General features: G+C 43.9%; 1 protein-coding gene across 1 annotated transcript in view; it reads right to left on the bottom strand.

The window, feature by feature from the left end:
• The window catches only part of celf6 (CUGBP Elav-like family member 6), a 242,950-nt gene extending 225,856 nt beyond the window's left edge, over window positions 1-17,094 (bottom strand). Inside the window, exons 1-2 of the mRNA XM_063188161.1 lie at window positions 16,845-17,094; window positions 5,292-5,374 (exon numbers count right to left, since the gene is read on the bottom strand). Coding sequence (XP_063044231.1) covers window positions 5,292-5,374; window positions 16,845-17,094 — 333 coding nt within the window. The remainder of the gene's footprint in view (window positions 1-5,291; window positions 5,375-16,844) is intronic.
• Window positions 17,095-19,875: the final 2,781 nt, after the last annotated feature.

Raw genomic sequence — 19,875 nt, 5'->3', positions numbered from 1 at the left:
ATGCCAGTCTGCCATAAAAAGAGAGAACCCCACATGCAACCACACAGGGAAGCCAACAGAGAGGGGAACGGGGGTCAGTAAGGTTGTCCCGGGGCCCAAAGTTGAGATTTTCTTTACATTGTAAGTATTGGATGGGGGCCACATACGGGTGACTTTTTGCTGAACCCGGCAAAAAGCTAAAAAGCTGTCGGCAGTTCTGCTAACACCCAAACCCACAATCCCCCCTCAACCAGCTATCTTTCATTGCCCTGCTACCCCATCCCTGGGCCAACCAGTTCCACTTTAGCACAGCACACCCCCCTCCACCCCAGCATGTCAGACTGTTCCGTGTCTGCAGTCAGTTGCTGGATGCCGGGTGACTCTCCCATTACTGGGACTGACATCGCTCACTTTCCCCTTCAGCCTCCATTGTCAGCAGTGATACAGCCAGAGACAGAGAGAGAGAGAGAGAGAGAGAGAGAGAGAGAGAGAGAGAGAGACAGACAGACAGACAGACAGACAGACAGACAGACAGACAGACAGACAGACAGACAGACAGAAAACAGCTTTTGCAATATTGCACACTTTTGTTAATATTGTAGATCCACACCAGTAAGGCTTTTGAAATTTGCAATTGAGAGTAGGGGGAGTATAAAGGGGAAAGGGCAAGAGAAGGGTAAAGAGAGAAAGAAGGAATCCTTATCTCTTTGCCTTCCCTTTTCTGCCTGTCTTTGTGCTCTGTTTCATCTCTCTCTCTCTCTCTCTCTCTCTCTCTCTCTCTCTCTCTCTCTCTCTCTCTCTCTCTCTCTCTCTCTCTCTCTCTCTCTCCCTCCTCTATCCCAACCCTTCCTTCCTTCTGCCAAGCTGCCATCCTCCACTGGGTCCCACCCTGTTTGATGAGGCATTTTAAGAACCTCAGACAGTCTGGGCTAGTGCTGTGCTGCACAGAGACGTCAGGGAGACTGTGCAGTGCTAGCTCTTGATGGCCAGAGAAAGAGACTCGCAGACACACCCACACCCACACACACACCCACACACACACACACACACACACACACACACATACACACACACACACACACACACACACACATACTCGCATGCATACTCTCTTTTTTTCTCTCTCTCTCTCTTTCTCTCTCTCTCTCTCTCTCTCTCTCTCTCTCTCTCAAATCAAATCAAATCAAATCAAATCAAACAAAGCTTTATTAGCATGAATGATGCAATCATTGTTGCTAAAGCTGATACAGAAGAAAAACAATATATATATATATATATAAAAAAAGAAAAAAAATGTATTTTTTTTTTTTAAAAGGAAAAGGAATGAAAAACAATAACAAATGTCTTTCATTAAACTAATGCAAATATTAAAATGAAACAAGTGAAATAATTGTGTTAAATTAAACATAAATGAAATTATTCTTAAGGAAACTAACCATGTAGGCCATGTATATAATCTATATTTTTTATTTCGGTACTCATACATAAATACATAGGCCTACATGCTTATACGTGCACATACATACAAAATATTGTTCAAACATCTCTTAACTGGTGGCATGTCATTAAGTAATCTGCTGCTAAACAGCAATAGTTGATGTCTTCTCCCAATAATATAAATATCATTTCCTTTATTGACAGGTTGTCAAAATTGGGTATTTTTGTTCTCAGCATGTTAAAGAATACCTGTCTTGTGGCAGTGTATTTGGAACAGTGAATTAAGAAGTGTTCTTCATTTTCGATCATGTTTATACAATATACACAGGTTCTCCTTTCTCTCGGTAGCCACGTTTTGTGGTGTCTTCCCTTTTCAATGTTCAAATTGTGGTCACTTATTCTATATTTCGTCATGAGTCTTCTTTTTTTTCTTTCTCTAACTTGTAGTAAATATGGCGCTAGACAGTATGGTCTCTCTAAAGCCCTGTATATGTCTAGTTTCTGATTATTTTTTATTTCATTCTCCCAAAATTCCAGATACTGATTTTTGTTTGTTTTGTCTATATCTATAAGTAAAGATTTTGTAATATGGCTTAAGTGTGTTATCTTGTTCTTATATGCTATTTTAAAGAGGACGTCATTTTCTGTGGCCAACTTATGATGAAAGGCCTTTAGATGATATGATGTAGAGTTGCTATGAGCTAGGTGTAGCCAGAATTTAGATGCTCTTTTATTGACTTCAATAGAAAGCGGAAACCTCCCCAGTTCTGCTCGGCATGCCATGTTAGATGATGTTCTGTGTACCCCTAATATGTCTTTGCAGAACTGAATATGAAATAGTTCTGTTGGGCCTTTGTCCCATTGTCTATGGTCTATACTGAGTTGAGCCCCCCAGATCTCACTACCATAGAGTGCAATCGGTTTGATGACAGTGTCAAATAGTTTAAGCCAAATTTTAATTGGTGGGTCAAATTTATATAGCTTTTTCTTTATTGCATAATATGCTCTTTGAGCCTTTTCGGCTAGCTGTTTTGGTGCTTGATCAAATTTTCCTGTTTTTGAAATAGAAAGTCCTAAATAATTGTAATTTGCTACTTGCTCTATGCTAGTTTGTCCAATTCTAAAATCTGTTTCTTTCGTGGCTGCTGAGTACTTTTGGAATGTCATCACTTTTGTTTTTTCAGTATTAATAGATAGTGCCCATTTTTTACAATAATAATTCAATTGGTCAAGATTTGTTTGTAGTCCCTCCCTCTCTCTCTCTCTCTCTCTCTGTCTCTCTCTCTCTCTCTCTCTCTCTCTCTCATGCGCGTACACACAGGGAAAGTGAAATAGTCAAATGAGGAGAGATGAAGAGACAGAGAGAGGGAGAGGCGGGGATGGGGTGGGATGTGGAAGTCACACACAGAGAGTGGGTGAAAAGTAAATAAAAACAACACTCTTAAGGGGCCATCTGAGTCATGACTTTATTAGGAAGGAATGAGATGAGAGAGGGGGAGAAAAGAGAGACAACAGTGGTGAGAGAGGCAGATGAAGAGATCAAATTTACACATCTATCTAATAATAAATGAGAAGTGCGCAGGGCAAATGAAAAAAATGAGTGCTGAGAAATGAATAAACGTAGAAAATGTCATTGATAAGTTTGATTTTTTATTTGATTTCATGCTATTTTAAAAGGGCTAAAATGTGACAAACTGTCGGGGAGCAACTTGAAAAATTAAATTGATCCATTTTGAAATTTGGGCTTGATTTAATGCTACTTTAAAATGCCTTGACGCCACTAGCAGTTGGGGGTGTGACTTGAAATATGTGTTCTGACTGAGAAATTGTAATTGATCCGCTTGATTTTGGACTTTGCTTTGATGCAAGTATCTTCGAATGGAAAGACATGAAAAATCTGTTTTTCTAATGTTTCTCTAATGCTGCCCATTTCTCCTTTGGACAAATGCTTTCTGTCCCAATCCTTTCATAAAAATTAATATGCTGTTTCATTGTTGTGCTTTGGCGTGTAGCAAAAGTCATGGTTAAGTACTTTGAATTGAATTCAGTTGAGGGTACACAGAGAGACAGAGGATGTGCTGGGTTTTAGAGGAACAGAAAAGAAGCCAGAAATGCTGAGGGGTTGGAAGACTAAATGACTGAAAACCCTGACCGAGCATGTGTGTGTGTGTGTGTGTGTGTGTGTGTGTGTGTGTGTGTGTGTGTGTGTGTGTGTGTGTGTGTGTGTGTGTGTGTGTGTCTGTGTGGGTGATTGTGTGTGTGTGCCTGTGTGTGTGTTTAGTCTGAGGTCATTTTAGGAGCCGGTATGTGTGTGTGTGTGTGTGTGTGTGTGTGTGTGTGTGTGTGTGTGTGTGTGTGTGTGTGTGTGTGTGTGTGCGTGTGTGCGTGTGTGTGTGTGTTTGTGTGTGTGTGTGTGCGTGTGTGTGTGTGTGTGTGCGTGCATGCACGCGTGAGTGTGGGTGCGCGTATGCTTCAAGGGAGAGTGTGAGTCGCAGATTGAGGCTTCGACCCCTCCCCAGGAGTTCTCTCTCTGAAATGTTCAAGACACACACACACACACACACACACACACACACACACACACACACACACACACACACACACACACACACACACACACACACACACACTCAACCACCCACTCACACACACACACACTCAACGACCCACACACACACACACACACACACACACACACACACACACACACACACACACACACACACACACACACACACACACACACACACACACGCTAAGCCATCTGCTATGCATGACACACATGAAAGATAGTGGCCGCCAACGTCCCAACCAGCAAACCGTCAGCTAAGCCACTTACTGCATGATAAGCTCTCAAATGCACACACACACACACGCACGCACACGCACACACACACACACACACACACACACACACACGCACGCACACGCACACACACACACACACATATTAAGGCAAATACACTTGCATGCTTGGCACATGTGCATACTGGACACAAATGGAAAGTGATGACAAGACCGCAAAATGTCTTGCTGTGCTGTGCAAGGTGGGTCCCTCCACAGATACCGTACAGTAGATGTGGGCTGACGGTATCCCCAATCAATTAGCCAGAAGAGATGGGGGAGCGGGGAAGGTGGGTAGAGGGGTAGGGGGGTCTGCAAACAACTGATTAGTGCTCTGCCGGAAAAAAAACCCCACACACACTCAGGCTCCCTTCGGGGCATATAGATGGGTTAAACCCTTCCTCCCAGGAGATTTTGTGTGTGTGTGTGTGTGCTTGCCTCCGTGCGTGTGTGTGTGAGGGATGTACCACACTTGACCAGAGAACAGGTACAGTGTAGACTGCTAGTGTAGACAGCTTGTGCTACAGTCTCAAAGAAAGAAAAAAATAACGAGAGTACATGTTTTAACAACCTTGACACAAGCCGTTGATTTCAAAGATGACGTGGTCAAAAGTGGCCAAAAGTGGCCAACAAACACACACACACAGACGCGCGCACACACACACACACACACACACACACACACACACACACACACACACACACACACACACACACACACACACACACACATACAGTAAACAAACACACGTACATACACATACACACACACACACACACACACACACACACACACACACACACACACACACACACACACACACACACACACACACAATCAGTAGCACAATCAGTACCACCATGAGCTTGCCAAAGTCCTGATTCAGTCAAGAATCACAGTCAAAAGAAGGAGATGTCAGGGCAAGAGCAAGAGGTTTTATACGCCTTGGATTTGGTGTTTTTCTCAGCTGTATGAAAGGTTTAATGTGGGGGGCGGTTGGTGTGGAGTGTTCCTTTAGTTTGGTACTCACCCCTGGTAGTGTCTTCTGTTCGTGCAGTGCACTCTGGGCCTTCAGGGCAGACTCACGGGCGCAGTAGGTGAGAAAGGCACATCCTGCAGGGCACAGTAAAAACACCAGTGTTATTTTAACTCTTAAAGGGTTCACATTAACTCCATTTCAGAAAACAATAAATGTTCACATTTTGGCCCCAGTCAAAAATAGTGCTAATTATACTCTTTGGTCGGTGTAACATTTTCAAAGTAAATTCTACTCAGTATTCTGTAGGTAAAATATTGAAAAATATTGAACATTGATGCCACCTGAAGCGTGGGCGGAGTGGGCGGGTAATCGTCTTGATGTAGAGCTGAAATTACGCTTGCCATCTGCAAAATTTCACAGACTTTTCACTCTACTATTAGAGCAATTTGATTCTCAGCAGTGTTGTATTAAATACCCTATCTAGAGTTATATCAGTTAACTCTGGAATATCAACACCACAATTTTTTTATTGTGTGGGGGTGGAGGTATGGTGGGTGGGAGTGAAATCCCAAATGGATGTATGCAGGACATTGTTGTATAGGTTAGAGAATAAAAAGCATGGAATATGGAACGATAGAAATGTATATATTATAAAAAATAATATTTATTGAATTGTGTGTGTGTGTGTGTGTGTGTGTGTGTGTGTGTGTGTGTGTGTGTGTGTCTGTGTGTGTGTGTGTGTGTGTGTGAGAGAGTGTGTGTGTGTGTGTGTGTGTGTGTGTGTGTGTGTGTGTGTGTGTGTGTGTGTGTGTGTGTGTGTGTGTGTGTGTGCGCGTGTGTGCGTGCGTGCGTGCGTATTTCTGTGCATGTGTACACGTTGTGGGTGCAACATTTTCTCCATATATAAATACATTACATCAGTTATCATTATATAACAGTATCCATAATTGATGCATCTTGTCAGTATCTGTATCTTTAGGAAGAAGGCAGTGTACTTGTTGCTATCCATGGTGCTGAAGCGTGTTTCAGTGACTTTCTATGCTGGATTGACTACTTTCTGTTATTAGTAGTAGTGTGTGTGTGTGTGTGTGCATGTGTGTATGCGTGAGTGCGTGCGTGTGTGCGTGCGTGCATGTGTGCGTGCGTGTGTGTGTGAGAGAGAAAGAGAGCATGTTTGTGTGTCTTAAAGACAGAGCAAGAGGGAAAAGAGAGAGAAAGAGATCAAACAATCAGAGAGGCAGAACATGAATCAGAGGAAAGGAAAACTAAAGTTCTAACATCAGATTTCTTCAGGGCAGATAGATATACAAACAACAAAGCAAAGAATTTGTCAGGCTATGAGAGACAGAGAAAAGAAAAAGAGTCACAGATGCTGATTATGTTTTACAAGTTTACGGGAACAGAAAATGAAAAACAAACGCAAACAAATGCAGAGAGATGTCTTCAATCAGGCTCTGAGAGAGATATCAGGGATATCCTGCCTTTGTTTAATATATTCTCTTGGATCTTATATTGTATATAGTATCCACAACAAGTGTGTCTTCCAAATGCAACACAGTTGTAAAATTACTAACAGAAACAAAAAGATTTCCATATCAAATCTAGCCAATCATGTGCTTTTTTGCCATGTGTATATGCCAGACAAGCTTTATCTCACACAAACACCCACACACGCACACGCACGCACGCACACGCACACACACACACACACACACACACACACACACACACACACACACACACACACACACACACACTAACTTAATTAAGCCTATATATGTCTTTGTTTCAGTGTCCTGTCCACCATATAGAAAGATTTACCATTCTTGCTTGTCTGAACTGACACTACACCCCATCTCAAATACACCACCACATCGACAGAGCATGCAAACTGCAAACACACACAGGCACAGACACACACACACATACACACACACACACACAGTATAGGGCTGAACAATATATCGAAAATGTATCGAAATCGCGATATCAAGAGTGGCTATATGCTTATCGTGAAAATGACCTAATTATCGCGAACAAGTAAAACATTTCTGTGCAGTCCAATCACTTGCTGAATGTCAAGACATACGCAAGAAGCCCGCCATGACCAAAGCCACGCCACCCCCCCCCACCACCACCCCAAAAACACACACACAGACCAAAATTTTGCGACAAGAAAACTCGGCTATATTTCCAAATATTATTTAAAAATCGTTATCAAGGTATTGCATGCTCTTATCGAGTATCAATTTTTTTTTTTATCATGCAGCCCTAACACGGTATATACAGTTGAGGACGATATTATTAGCCCCCCTCCTGAAATTAGACATTTCTCTTGATTTCTCAGTAAGAATGACCATTATTAACCGTTTCTGTTATTCTGGAAACAAATACACTGATGGAGATAATGTTCAATGAGTTGAATTTGGATTTTTCTATTGTTACGATGAGTTTAAACAAAAAAGGGTAAAAATGACAAGGACACAATTATTAGCCCCCTGATCATTAATAGTCAATATGGCGGCATTTATGAACCAAAACTGACAACAGGCTCTGATAAGTTGCTACCTAGGTTGGCACATGCCCCACTAGGGATTTTGGCCCATTTCTTCACTGCAAAGTGTTCTTGCTGGTCCAAATCACATGGATGCTGAGCATAGTCATTAACCACAGACTCTCAATGAGATTGAGGATTGGACTATGAGCGGGTGATTCCAATAGCGTGGTTTTAGTGTCCTTGAAGAACCTGAACTAATCTAAATGTATGCTTTGGGTTACAATGTTGTTGGAAGACCCAGCAATCCAGATTCAGACCCAGACTCCCTGTGTCTGAGGCTGAATAACAGACTAAACTTGATGCCCCACCACTGTGTGTAACTGTAGAAACTGCTTGGCCTCATTAGACCAAATAAGCATTGGACACCTGCCTAGACTGACCTGGCCTCACCTGGAGTTTTTCCCCCACCAAGAAAGACAGTTGTTAGTGCTTGTCATCATATTGGGCTTTGGGGCCGTCATCACAGAAGAACCCCTTTACTAAAGGCAGTGCATATCAGAGTGTTATTGAGCTTTGCCTGTGAACATTTGAAAGTCAAAAATGAGTTTTGAACATCTCTGCTTTCATCTGATGATATTCAATTGCACCTGCTTTGATGCATGAATTCTGCTTCTGTCAGGTGAAGAAAGGGATAGGCCTTGAATCGTTATAAGATGGTTTCCACAATTAAACATGGTGGTGGATACATCATTCTGTGATAGCCTCAGCCACAGGAAACCTTGTTTGGGTGTACGGCACCATAAAAACTGAAAATTGTGATAGAATGTGGAAAGTGACCTTGCAAAAATATGCTCATAGAGGGAGCTAAGATCTTCACTGGATCTTTCAATAAGATAATAACCCAAAACTTGCATCCAAAATAGTTCAAATGTTCCTCAAGGATACTAAAACCATGGTCATGGAGTGGTTCAGACCTCAATCCTTTAGATAGTATTTGAAGAGTGCTGAAAATGAATGTCCATCCTCAACATCGATGCCATTTGGACCAGCTTAACTATTTGCGACGAAAAAAATGGGCCAAAATCCCTGGTAGGACATGTGCCAACATAGTTAACAACTAATCAAAGTGCCTGGTGTCAATTTTTGTTCATAAATGGCACTGTATTGACTATTAATGATAAGGGGGCTAATACTTTTGTCCTTGCCATTTTTACACTTTTTTGTTTAAACTCATTGTGAAAATGGAAAAGTCCAAATTTAACTTATTGGATACTATCTCCATGGTGTATTTATTTCCAGAATAACACACATTTATTAATAATGATCATTCTCAATGATCAATGAAGAGATATGTCTAATTTCAGGAGGGGGGCTAGTAATATCGTCCTCAACTGTATGTACTATACACGTTGGCAACACACATGCATGTGGACTGACGGAGCTGGAGACAGTAATGGAGGAAAATAAAGAGGTACAGATCGAGGAGTATAAAGGAAGACTATATAAATAAGATATGACAATCTACGTATGTTGGTGTTCAAATTTTAACACACCATACCTTAAACATGCCTTTTCACATAGACATACAGTTGACATAGAGGTCAGCCATTCAATAGCCCCTGATGATTGCTGTACATTATAGGTGTATACACACATACACACACACACACACACACACACACACACACACACACACACACACACACACACACACACACGTAAAGACTAACAATTCAATGTTCTTTTATGAATGATGTGTAGGTTCACACACATACAAAGGTACATAAACACACATTCATAAGCCGTATCTCTTGCTCTCTCTCACACACACTCTCTCTCTCTCACAGACACACACACACACACACACACACACACTTGATTTGAAGGCCGACCATTCAATATGCCCTTATGAGTGTCTTATAGATTTATGTCTGGGATTCAAAGGCACACATGCAGCCACAGAGAGAGAGAGAGAGAGAGAGAGAGAGAGAGAGAGAGAGAGAGAGAGAGAGAGAGAGAGAATGAGAGAGAGAGAGACACTTTCACACTTGATGTAAAGACCAACCATTCAACATCCCTTTTACGAGTGGCGTGTAGGTGTAAGGCCTGGGATTGAACGAGCGCGTGCACGCATGAGAGAGAGAGGCGGTTGTATTAGCGGAGGTTATTGTAATTGTCAAACGAATTAAGAGAACGCCTCCATGCATCTGAACCTCGTTTATGGCCCAATTACAGCTCATTAAAATTTCTGATTTTGTTTACAGAGCGAGCGTGCGGCAGCCGACAGGTTTTGTTGTTTGCTTGCGACACGGGCGTGCTAATTGGCTGAGAGATAATCCCGCCCACCTGGGCCGAGAAAAGACAAACAGCGGAATTATGAGGAGTCAACTGTTTAGTGCGGTCCATACATACGTACATTCAATTTTGCGGTGTCAATTCAGCACTGATTTTTTTTACATATTAATATCCTATAAACGGGGGGTGCACTAGAGCTGGGTCCTACAGCCCAAAATTCAGTGCTATTCCCCTGAGTAGGACCAGGGCTGGATTAAGATGGCAAGGGGTCCCTAGGCTACAGGTTGCTGTGACCCCCCCCCCCCCCCCCCAAAAGGTAAATTTCATGACAATTTTCCATACACAGTAGAAGTAAGGATAACATGTCTACCAACTGTACTGAAAACAATAGATACATTTTTCAATATTGCATCTTGTCACAATTCTGCAATTTTTCACTTTTGGCCAGTTGGGGTCCCTGGTAGGTGGGGGCCCCTAGGCTGTAGCCATATTTAGCCCTTTCATTAATCTTCCCCTGAATAGGACCTTCACTATGTATGTTAAATTCAACTCCCAGAGTGTTGAATGAACACAGACAAATATGGTGTTTGTAAGTCTGACGCTTTTATGCGTGGCAATGCAAACTGGCTGCCTTTTCTGATGCTTTCCCTTTGTTCTTCATCTTGTGTGTGGCCCAAGAATTCCACTGGTTGTACAGTACAGCGCCGTATACTTGTTGCTGTCCGTGGTACTGAAGCTTTGTGTCCGACTGATTGTGTTCGTGTGCATGTGTATGTGTGTGTGTGCATGTGTGCATACTGAATGCCTTTCTCTCTGTTGCTCTTAAACGCAACTTGTGTGTTTGTGCACGTTCATCTGAGAGACATTCATACACAAACACACACACACACACACACACACACACACACACACACACACACACACACACACACACGTGCACACATTAACACACGCACAAACACACACACACACACACACACACACACACACACACACACACACACACACACACACACAGTTTGTCTACACATGCTAGTGTGTGTGAAGATTATATAGGTAGGCCTATTCTACTCTATTTGTGTGCATATAAGAGAAAGGCATGGTTGAGGGTGATGGAAAGAGAGAGGTATGCATATGTATTTGTGATACACATATGTATGCACACGCACACACACACACACACACACACACACACACACACACACACACACACACACACACACACACACACACACATTTTTTACACATACGCATACCCTTCCCATTCCTTCTTTCTGTATCTCTCTGTCACACACACACATTTTCAGACATAAACCTATACCCTTCTTTCTCTCTCACACACAAATACACACACACACACACACACACACACACACTACCTTATACCTACACACACGTTCACCTAACCCTGCTTTCAGCTGTCGATAAAAGGGGTCACCTGCACACTGCTTTGTAGTTGTCACTCATCTCGACGCTACTGTCCATCAATGTCACCGCATCTCTCCCTCGGCCTCGTCGACAGCCGCCAGATAAACTTTCCCGACTCTGGCCTCAATTCCTCAACGCTGACACCGACGGGGTCAAGACGCATTACTGCCTACCAGCCCACAAAAAAACCCTGCACGGGAGTCGTTTTGGATTTCCTTCAGTCGCCGTGCGGAGCTAGCCGGAGGCGATGTTTTTTCAATGTTTCACGTGTTCTCTGTCAAAGTCTATAGGCTCTAGTGTTATATAGTGAGTGGAAAATTACTATGAACTGAGCTGTCATGTAGCTGGCATGTGCATGCATATCTAAATGAAGTGCATTTTGTCATGTGTTTGACTCAAGATTTACTAGCTATGCAGCAGCGCTTTGGAGCTGTTGCTGTCCGTGGTGCTGAAAGATGTGTCTGAGTGAATGGTATTTGTGCGCGTGTGTGCTTGTGTACTTGTGCACGTATGTGTGTGTGTGCAACCTATCCTCATCCCAAATGCGTAATATATGTGACTATTTGTTAAGCGTGTGTGTGTGTGATTCCGTGTGTATGTGCAAGAGTGAAAGGTGTGTGTGTGTGTGTGTGTGTGTGTGTGTGTGTGTGTGTGTGTGTGTGTGTGTGTGTGTGTGTGTGTGTGTGTGCGCGTGCGTGCATGCGTGTGCTTTATGTGTTCTTTACGTGTTCTCTGACGATGTCTATGTCGATGTCTTGTGCTATAGCATGTGGAAAATTACTTTGAACTAAGCTCAAAGTCATGTCATGTCACATGTCGCATGTTTTTTTTTTACTCAAGTCAAGAGGTAGGTGAGTGTAGGGTATGCATATCCAAATCAAAGCCAGGGGTTTTACTTTTTTTCTCAGGAGGGTGTCAAATAAAATAAATCCCATAGGATCCATGACATCTTTTTATCTCTTTGCTGAACTGAAGTCCTTAGCGTGGCCTTAGCGTGTCTGATTTGCCCTGTCCTACCGATTCTCCTTGTGGATGTCTGCCAGAGTCTGTCACACTCACATGAATACGCTCCCTGTCACGCACAAACATGTACACACATAGATGTAAGCACATACACATGTGTATACTACCCACACACACACACACACACACACACACACACACACGCGCGCGCGCGTGAATACACGCCCTGTCATGCACACACACACACACATACACATGCATGCACATACACATACATACACTACGCACGCATGAATACACGCCCTGTCGCGCACACACAAGTGCACACATACACACATACACATCCATGCACATACACATACACACGCTAAACACAAACACACATGAATACACGCCCTGTCACACATACACATATGCAAACACATACACATGCATGCACATGCACATGCACATGCACATCCACATACGTAAACTACAGACACACACATGAATGCACACCCTGTCGAGCACACACACGTCCACACATACACATGCATGCACATACAGACAGACACACATGCGTACACCACACTACACATACACGGGCGCGCGCCAGCATGGAGTCAAAGGGATTATGTTGCATTGCCATGTGTGGAGCAGAGAGGCTGGTGACTGGTTCCCCATCTGTGCCAGTCCGCTTGCCACCCAGCCAACTCCACTCCACTCTACTTGTTATCTGCTGGCTGCTCCTCAGGGTTCATGCACATAGCTCCCGACACTAACACACACACACACACACACACACACACACACACACACACACACACACACACACACACACACACACACACACACACGTGTGTCACAGGCCCACCCACCATACACACAAACACACATTTTGCACACCCCTCCTCTCTATCTTTCACATACACACACACACACCCACACACACAGAGACACACACACACACACACGCACACACACACACACACACACACCTGTACACTCATGCACACTGTACACGTCGCCTTGCATAAGCATGACTGCACAGACACACACACAAACCTGCATGTGTGCTACACATACACACCCTCACTTACTCACAGCACACGTGCATGCACCTGTACACTCGTGCACACATATCCTCTGGCGCGCAGTCACAAACACACACACACACACACACACACACACACACACACAAACACACACACACACACACACACACACACACACACACACAAACACACACACGCACACACACACACAACTGTGCACACACAGTCACTAAATCACCCGTTTCCAGCTGATGCACCGTGGGGGAAGGGGGGGGGGGGTGGTACTACCACCCTGACACTGACAGTGAATGAAAGAAAATAACATGGTATGAAACTCCAAATTAGAGTTTCTGCCTGCTTCTCTAAAAAGATACAAAAATGTGCAGCAGTGGATTGTAGCAGACGGGAGATGGTAACCTCAAAATGTATGCCCATATGGTTCCACTCAGGATCAAACAGCATGAACATCTTTCCAGCATATATTATGTGTACTAGCTAGTATATACACGTGTGTTAGTTCATGGATCTCGACATGTTTTTGCAAATAAAAAAAGAATGATACAGTGAGAACATGATGTGTGAGTTTCTAGGTACATTGCTGTCCAGTGAATCTACTAAAAACCCAGCCCTGTCCCAGCGGGACAAAAACAGTATTTATTTGGCAGAAGTTTGAATTTGTGGGCAAAGAACATGCAATCTGAGTAATTCCAAGCTGTGCCGAGGCACTCTGAGGCACACCAAACAAATGATTCTGTCATATTTGCACGTTCTGAGACCATCTTCAATTTGCTGTTTCTCTCTCTCAAATTACATTGCCCGCGGTCGATTTTTACTTGTTGTTATGCTTCCAGATTGTTCAACCCCACGGGTATATTTTCCACAATGAATGTGTTTCCGCAAGAAGTTATTTGGCTGCTATATCTTTGTAAACGTCGTTCGTTCAATTAGTTCTCGACACGGTTCTTTTTTCAAGTAAAACATTTTTTAGGAGTTTCTCAGGTTATTACATTTCCAGGGGGAGGCATAAAATCACGCTGCTCTTGTCAAATGTGTCTGTAGGAAATTATTCTACATACATTTTGTTTGTAAGATAAACTGGATAAAGACGGGCGGGTATTCAGAGAAGAGCCAAGGCACAAAAATGGTGTAGGAATAAATGCAGGACTCCGCGGGGAAATTTCCTGGGCCTTCGGCGCGAAGGCTAGTCATTGGGAGTGACAAACGGCCTGGCCTTTACGCACCGCGAGCCTTCTCTCTCCTTGTTCATGGCAAATAGCTCGTGTATGCTGACATTCAGACACATTCAAGGACAGGCGTAAACACCGCAAGCATTGTCGTACTATTGTTTTAATCGATCATGTTCCAGTGGGGGCCAGGATCCGAACAGATAAGTCATGGAACAGGTGGCATACAAAGACCTTCGGGGCACAGCTCACCGGGCCCTGGCTCGTATCTGTGTCACGATACCCTCCATGCCTTTCGGCACAGCGAGGCCCTCCGCCGCAGCGAACGAGCCGCGTAAAATGCAAACCAGCTGCTTTTATACCATACAGCGCGCCGCTCGACTCTGACAACGGTCCCATGGGGCGACTTCTGTACAACCTGTATGTGATTAGCGCGAGCGCTCGGCGCTGGAAGACACTTTGAGAGGAACAGACTGTAAAAAGCGTCGGAGGGAGGCATTTTCACACCAGTCTGCAAATGTGATTCCAGGTCTAATTCTACACCCCGACTTACACACAGGAAATAAAATGAGTCCAACTGCCAGAATTGGGAAGTTTATGGCCACATGTGCTAAATAATTCATGCCATTGTGAGAAGCCGGGGATTGCAGCTCGGGCAACTACCGGTTGCTTTGCTTCGAAGAATTTCCACGGCACGCACATATTAAAATGGTGAGCAAATATGTTTGTAAAATTATGTCCATACTTTACACGTGAATCAGCTGTCAAACACCATGCTGATATTTACAGGCTTGTAACATTTACGGAAAACAAGTGCACGTTCTCTACAAATCCTGACACAAAGGGGTCCTGAAATAGCCTAATAAAAACACAAATCTTTCAAGCCAATCTAATGAATATGTCAATCGAAAAACATCACATCCATTAATAATGTATAATTCACCCTCCCATGCCTTCCGTTGTGTCTAAAATAACAGTTTATCACATTAAGAGATGACTCGATGTGGAAACGTGTACTGTAAAGCACAACCCCTGAACAGGTTAAGTGCTTGTTGCTCGGTAGCAACAGGGAAGTGTAGCCTAAAGCTTTATCATTAGTCCGGCTTCTTTCAATAGGATACATCATCATCAGCATACAGACAGAATGAGGTACACTTGTGGGATGGTACCTTCTGTGTTTCCCACTGGATGTCAATGGCAGACTATAGGTTAGAAATAACTGCAAATTAGCCTACACTAATTACTTTTCACAATTTTCATGACCAACCACTAAGTGGGTGCCTTTCTTATGATTGCACTTCAAAAGAGACCTAAGTCACCGGAAGAGCTCTGCAACAAATGCACAATTTTCCTTCCTCGTTTTCTTCACTGGGAATCTCTCCATTTTTGCCAACCGCCAAGTCGCCCAGTTCAACATAACAATTTTCTTTTGTTAAAACAAATGCTTAAACTTATACATCTTTTGCATCAAAAAATCGCACAGCTGTGACTAGATGAACATCGGCACTGTCGCTGCCCGCCTTTACCAGCAGTAGCGTGTCAAACAAGCGGAGACACGTAGTTATTTTCGGTTCTTAATTGCGGCTTGGACGTATGCATTAGACTTCACCAAAGGCCAAATCAGCATTGCCAGTAAGCCTGGAATCACTAACATTTGCTGCTAATTCCCAGCCCCTGATTGCTAGGCAGCGCGCTATCTCCGCAGTTTAACGTCTAACTTGGAAGTGATAATGGGGAGTATGTGGGGTTTTGTGCAACGAACATCGCAGAAGAGACACGCAGCACGGTACTATTAGGCTACCCGACATATTCTTGCAAACACATGGTAGCCCGCTGTGTGTCCCACACCTCCTCGGCTTGCACCACATGATCTTCAATGTAAACACGCACGGCCACACATACTCACGAAAAAGCCAGTTTGGCCAGTGATACTCACGTGGATTTAGGGTGGAAAAACGAGCATGCATTCATGCATCGCCCCCACCCCCTTACGCGTGCACACACATACACGCACATACAGTACAGTAAACACGCACACAGTATTTGTCCTGGAGTGTTACGTTTATTTTGGAAGCAGTGTGTGCCCCTGCCACTTCTGGTTTCGTTGCTGCGTGCTGCACAACACAGCCACATATCTAGCACTTTTATGGCCTTTGTAAATTAGCCTGACAAGCAAGCAGATGAAAAGGCAACAGACACTAACCTTTATGCATTCCGGTAAATCTGTCTTTCAGTACGGTGAGTTCGTATATCTTGCCGAATTCCTCAAACAGCGGTTTCAGGTCTTTCTCCTCCAGGTTTCGGGGTATCTGGCCAATGAAAAGCTTGATGGCGTCGTGGTCCTTCATTGGAATGGTGTTCTGTCCGATTGTTAGCCCGTTCATCCTGCCTACGCTGGTCGTGGTGCTGAATCCATTCTCCTGCTGCACTCCGTTAGCAGTGACTGTAGCCATCTTTCTTCAATGGGCCAGCGGCTTCAAGCTTGCTCTCTCTCTCGCTCGCTCCCGCTCTCCCTCACTCTCACTCTCTGGCCCGCGCGCTCTCTCTCACTCTCTCTCGCTCGCTCTCTCACTTCCTCACTCCCTCTCCGAGGTTCCCTCGCACCACTCACACTCTCCCTTTTCCCTTCTCCCTCAATCCAACTGCACACACTCCTCCTCTCCCTTCCTGCCTTTCTTTTCGCTCACGCACTTATTCCTCGCACTGTGCCCAGCTCTAAACTAGTGTTCTCCTTGTATTGCACTATAGCTTTATGTATGTTTCATGGGTGTTCATGCCTCGTCCCGTTCTCAATCTATTTCTTTCTACCCCTGTCAGCTGCCACTCTGCGCTGTGACGTCAACTCATAGGCTCTTGACTAGACCCTCGGCTAATTTGCATAATAAGCCCGGTTTAGCCAATGAGATAGTAGGACGAGCGAGGGCCCGCGGGGTGGAGTGCGAATCCAAACATTTGTGTAAAGGAAAGGCTCGGGACATTTAAGCAGCACGGAGAGCACACGAGCTCCCCTGCGCACGTCACGTTTTCGCTCTCAAATAGACTATGGCGCATATAAAACCACGTGAAAGGAAAATTCTTTGTGAATCGGGCTTTGGAAATTAAATTAATTTTGTAAATTATTCAATTGATAATTCTGCCTTTATTACAGTAATTTCACGTGGCAGTAAATTGATCACTATTTGCTTATTTCACTTTCATAAAGCAATGAAGCACAACCATGTTTAGGTAAAGAATATATTGAGCCATGTTACCATTTTTCTAGCCCAAGAATGACAGTGGTTCCTGGTTACTCTGCAATGCTTTAGACTAGTTGCTGTCCATGGTGCTGAAAAAAGGTAAAAGCTCTGTGTGTGTGTGTGTGTGTGTGTGTGAGAGAGAGAGAGAGAGAGAGAGAGAGCTTGTGAATGTGTTTATGTGCCTTTCTATGTGTGTGAACCTGTGCCTTTCTGTGTGTGTGTGTGTGTGTGTGTGTGTGTGTGTGTGTGTGTGTGTGTGTGTGTGTGTGTGTGTGTGTGTGTGTGTGTGTGTGTGTGCGTGCGCGCGCGCGTGCGTTCGCGTGTGCGTGCAACATGGAAATGCATTTGCTGTTTATGTATATGTTTCAGTCCCCATGAGGAAAGAGAGTGCATGTGCATAAACCAAATCCTTTAACCTTCCCAAACACGAGATCAGTTTAAATTCTTTTTTTTCTATTGGGTTCAATAAATTCTGAGGTACATATGTGTACATGCTGTATACGTAGAGTGTTAGCGATACCATCATCCTCAAAATCAGGCTGTGCTATCAGGGCCACCCTCTTGTTCACATGTTGCACTAGTTAGCTGCAGGGGTTATGTGTTGTTGTGTGCACTATGTGATATGGTGGTTCGGGGTCACAATGGCATTTTACTCACTTAACTCTTTTCACTTTCATATCAATGTCAGCACACCAGCCACCTCTCTTTCCCCAACACACACACACACACACACACACACACACACACACACACACACACACACACACACACACACACACACACACACACACACACACACACACACACACAGCATTAAGAGGCTAATTTTAAGTACAGTATGTAGTTTAAAAAAGTTCTAAAAAATGTTGTATTGCTTTTCACAGAATAAAACATTTACTAAGTGCTTCACACTTCACCGCCAGAGATGGCTGAGGTCACAAGGCCACACTGATTTCAATCACCTCATCATCGCTAAGCCCCTCAAACCACGACATGTGACAGTGTCAGCTGAGCTGCATAGGTACACATGTCACTCAGGGGGAATTGCTACTTTGTTGCCATTGTGTGCACAAAGGTTATTCTAGCCATGTACTAATTTACTAATGGTTTGCTAATCTCCCTCCTCCTTTAATCATCATCATCATCAACATCCTCTTTGTTGCTATTAGGTAACAGGGGGGACAAACCAGTGACTTGTCCCAGGCCCAGACATGAGTCCTAATTGCATCGTACGCATTGGCTTTGGGGATGTTTCGGATTAGGCAGCCATGGCCAATGATTAAGGAGATAGGCTTTCGATCAGAGGGTTGCAGGTTCAAATCCCACCCTTACCCTGCCTACCTCACTCCATGATTGAAGTGCCCTTGAGCAAGGCACATAATCGCACACAGCTCCAGGGTATGTAAGTCCCTCTGGATAAAAGTGTAAGCTAAGTATAACTGCCCATTTTCTACCCACAGCACTCCTAAGCTGTGAAAAATCACCATTGTATTATTTAAATATGTTGTCACTCGCACTCTTTATAGCCTACTACAGTATCTTACAATTTAGACATCTGTCAGCCTTACGTTGGTCAACTATAATCCTAAGTCTAGATGATGGTTAAACACAGGCAGTGTGAACGAGTGAAGCAACATAAACCAAGCAGCCGTGGATTGGCCAGGGTTGGGTCCTCATTGCATTGTATGTATTGGGTGGGGCGCTTTTCAGATGATTTTTGTCCCGGGCCCGGCCAGAGCCATCAGCAGCCCTGAGTGGCAGGAGGTGACTACGTGCGATGGCGTGCAATCTGTTTACAGTATACAGTTACACACAGACAGAATGAGTGAAGCAACCTGAAGAAAGCGGCAGTGGATTGGATGAAGCCAAACGAGATGAGATGAGATGAGATGAGATGAGATGAGATGAGATGAGATGAGATGAGATGAGATGAGATGAGATGAGAGCGTGGAATCCTAGCAGGTTTCCTGCTCTTGTTCTGTGCCTCTGGAAGGAGAG

The sequence above is a fragment of the Engraulis encrasicolus genome, chromosome 22 (assembly GCF_034702125.1).
Source record: "Engraulis encrasicolus isolate BLACKSEA-1 chromosome 22, IST_EnEncr_1.0, whole genome shotgun sequence".
In the NCBI taxonomy this organism is placed as follows: Eukaryota; Metazoa; Chordata; class Actinopteri; order Clupeiformes; family Engraulidae; genus Engraulis; species Engraulis encrasicolus.
This window is presented reverse-complemented; position numbering and strand designations above follow the sequence as displayed.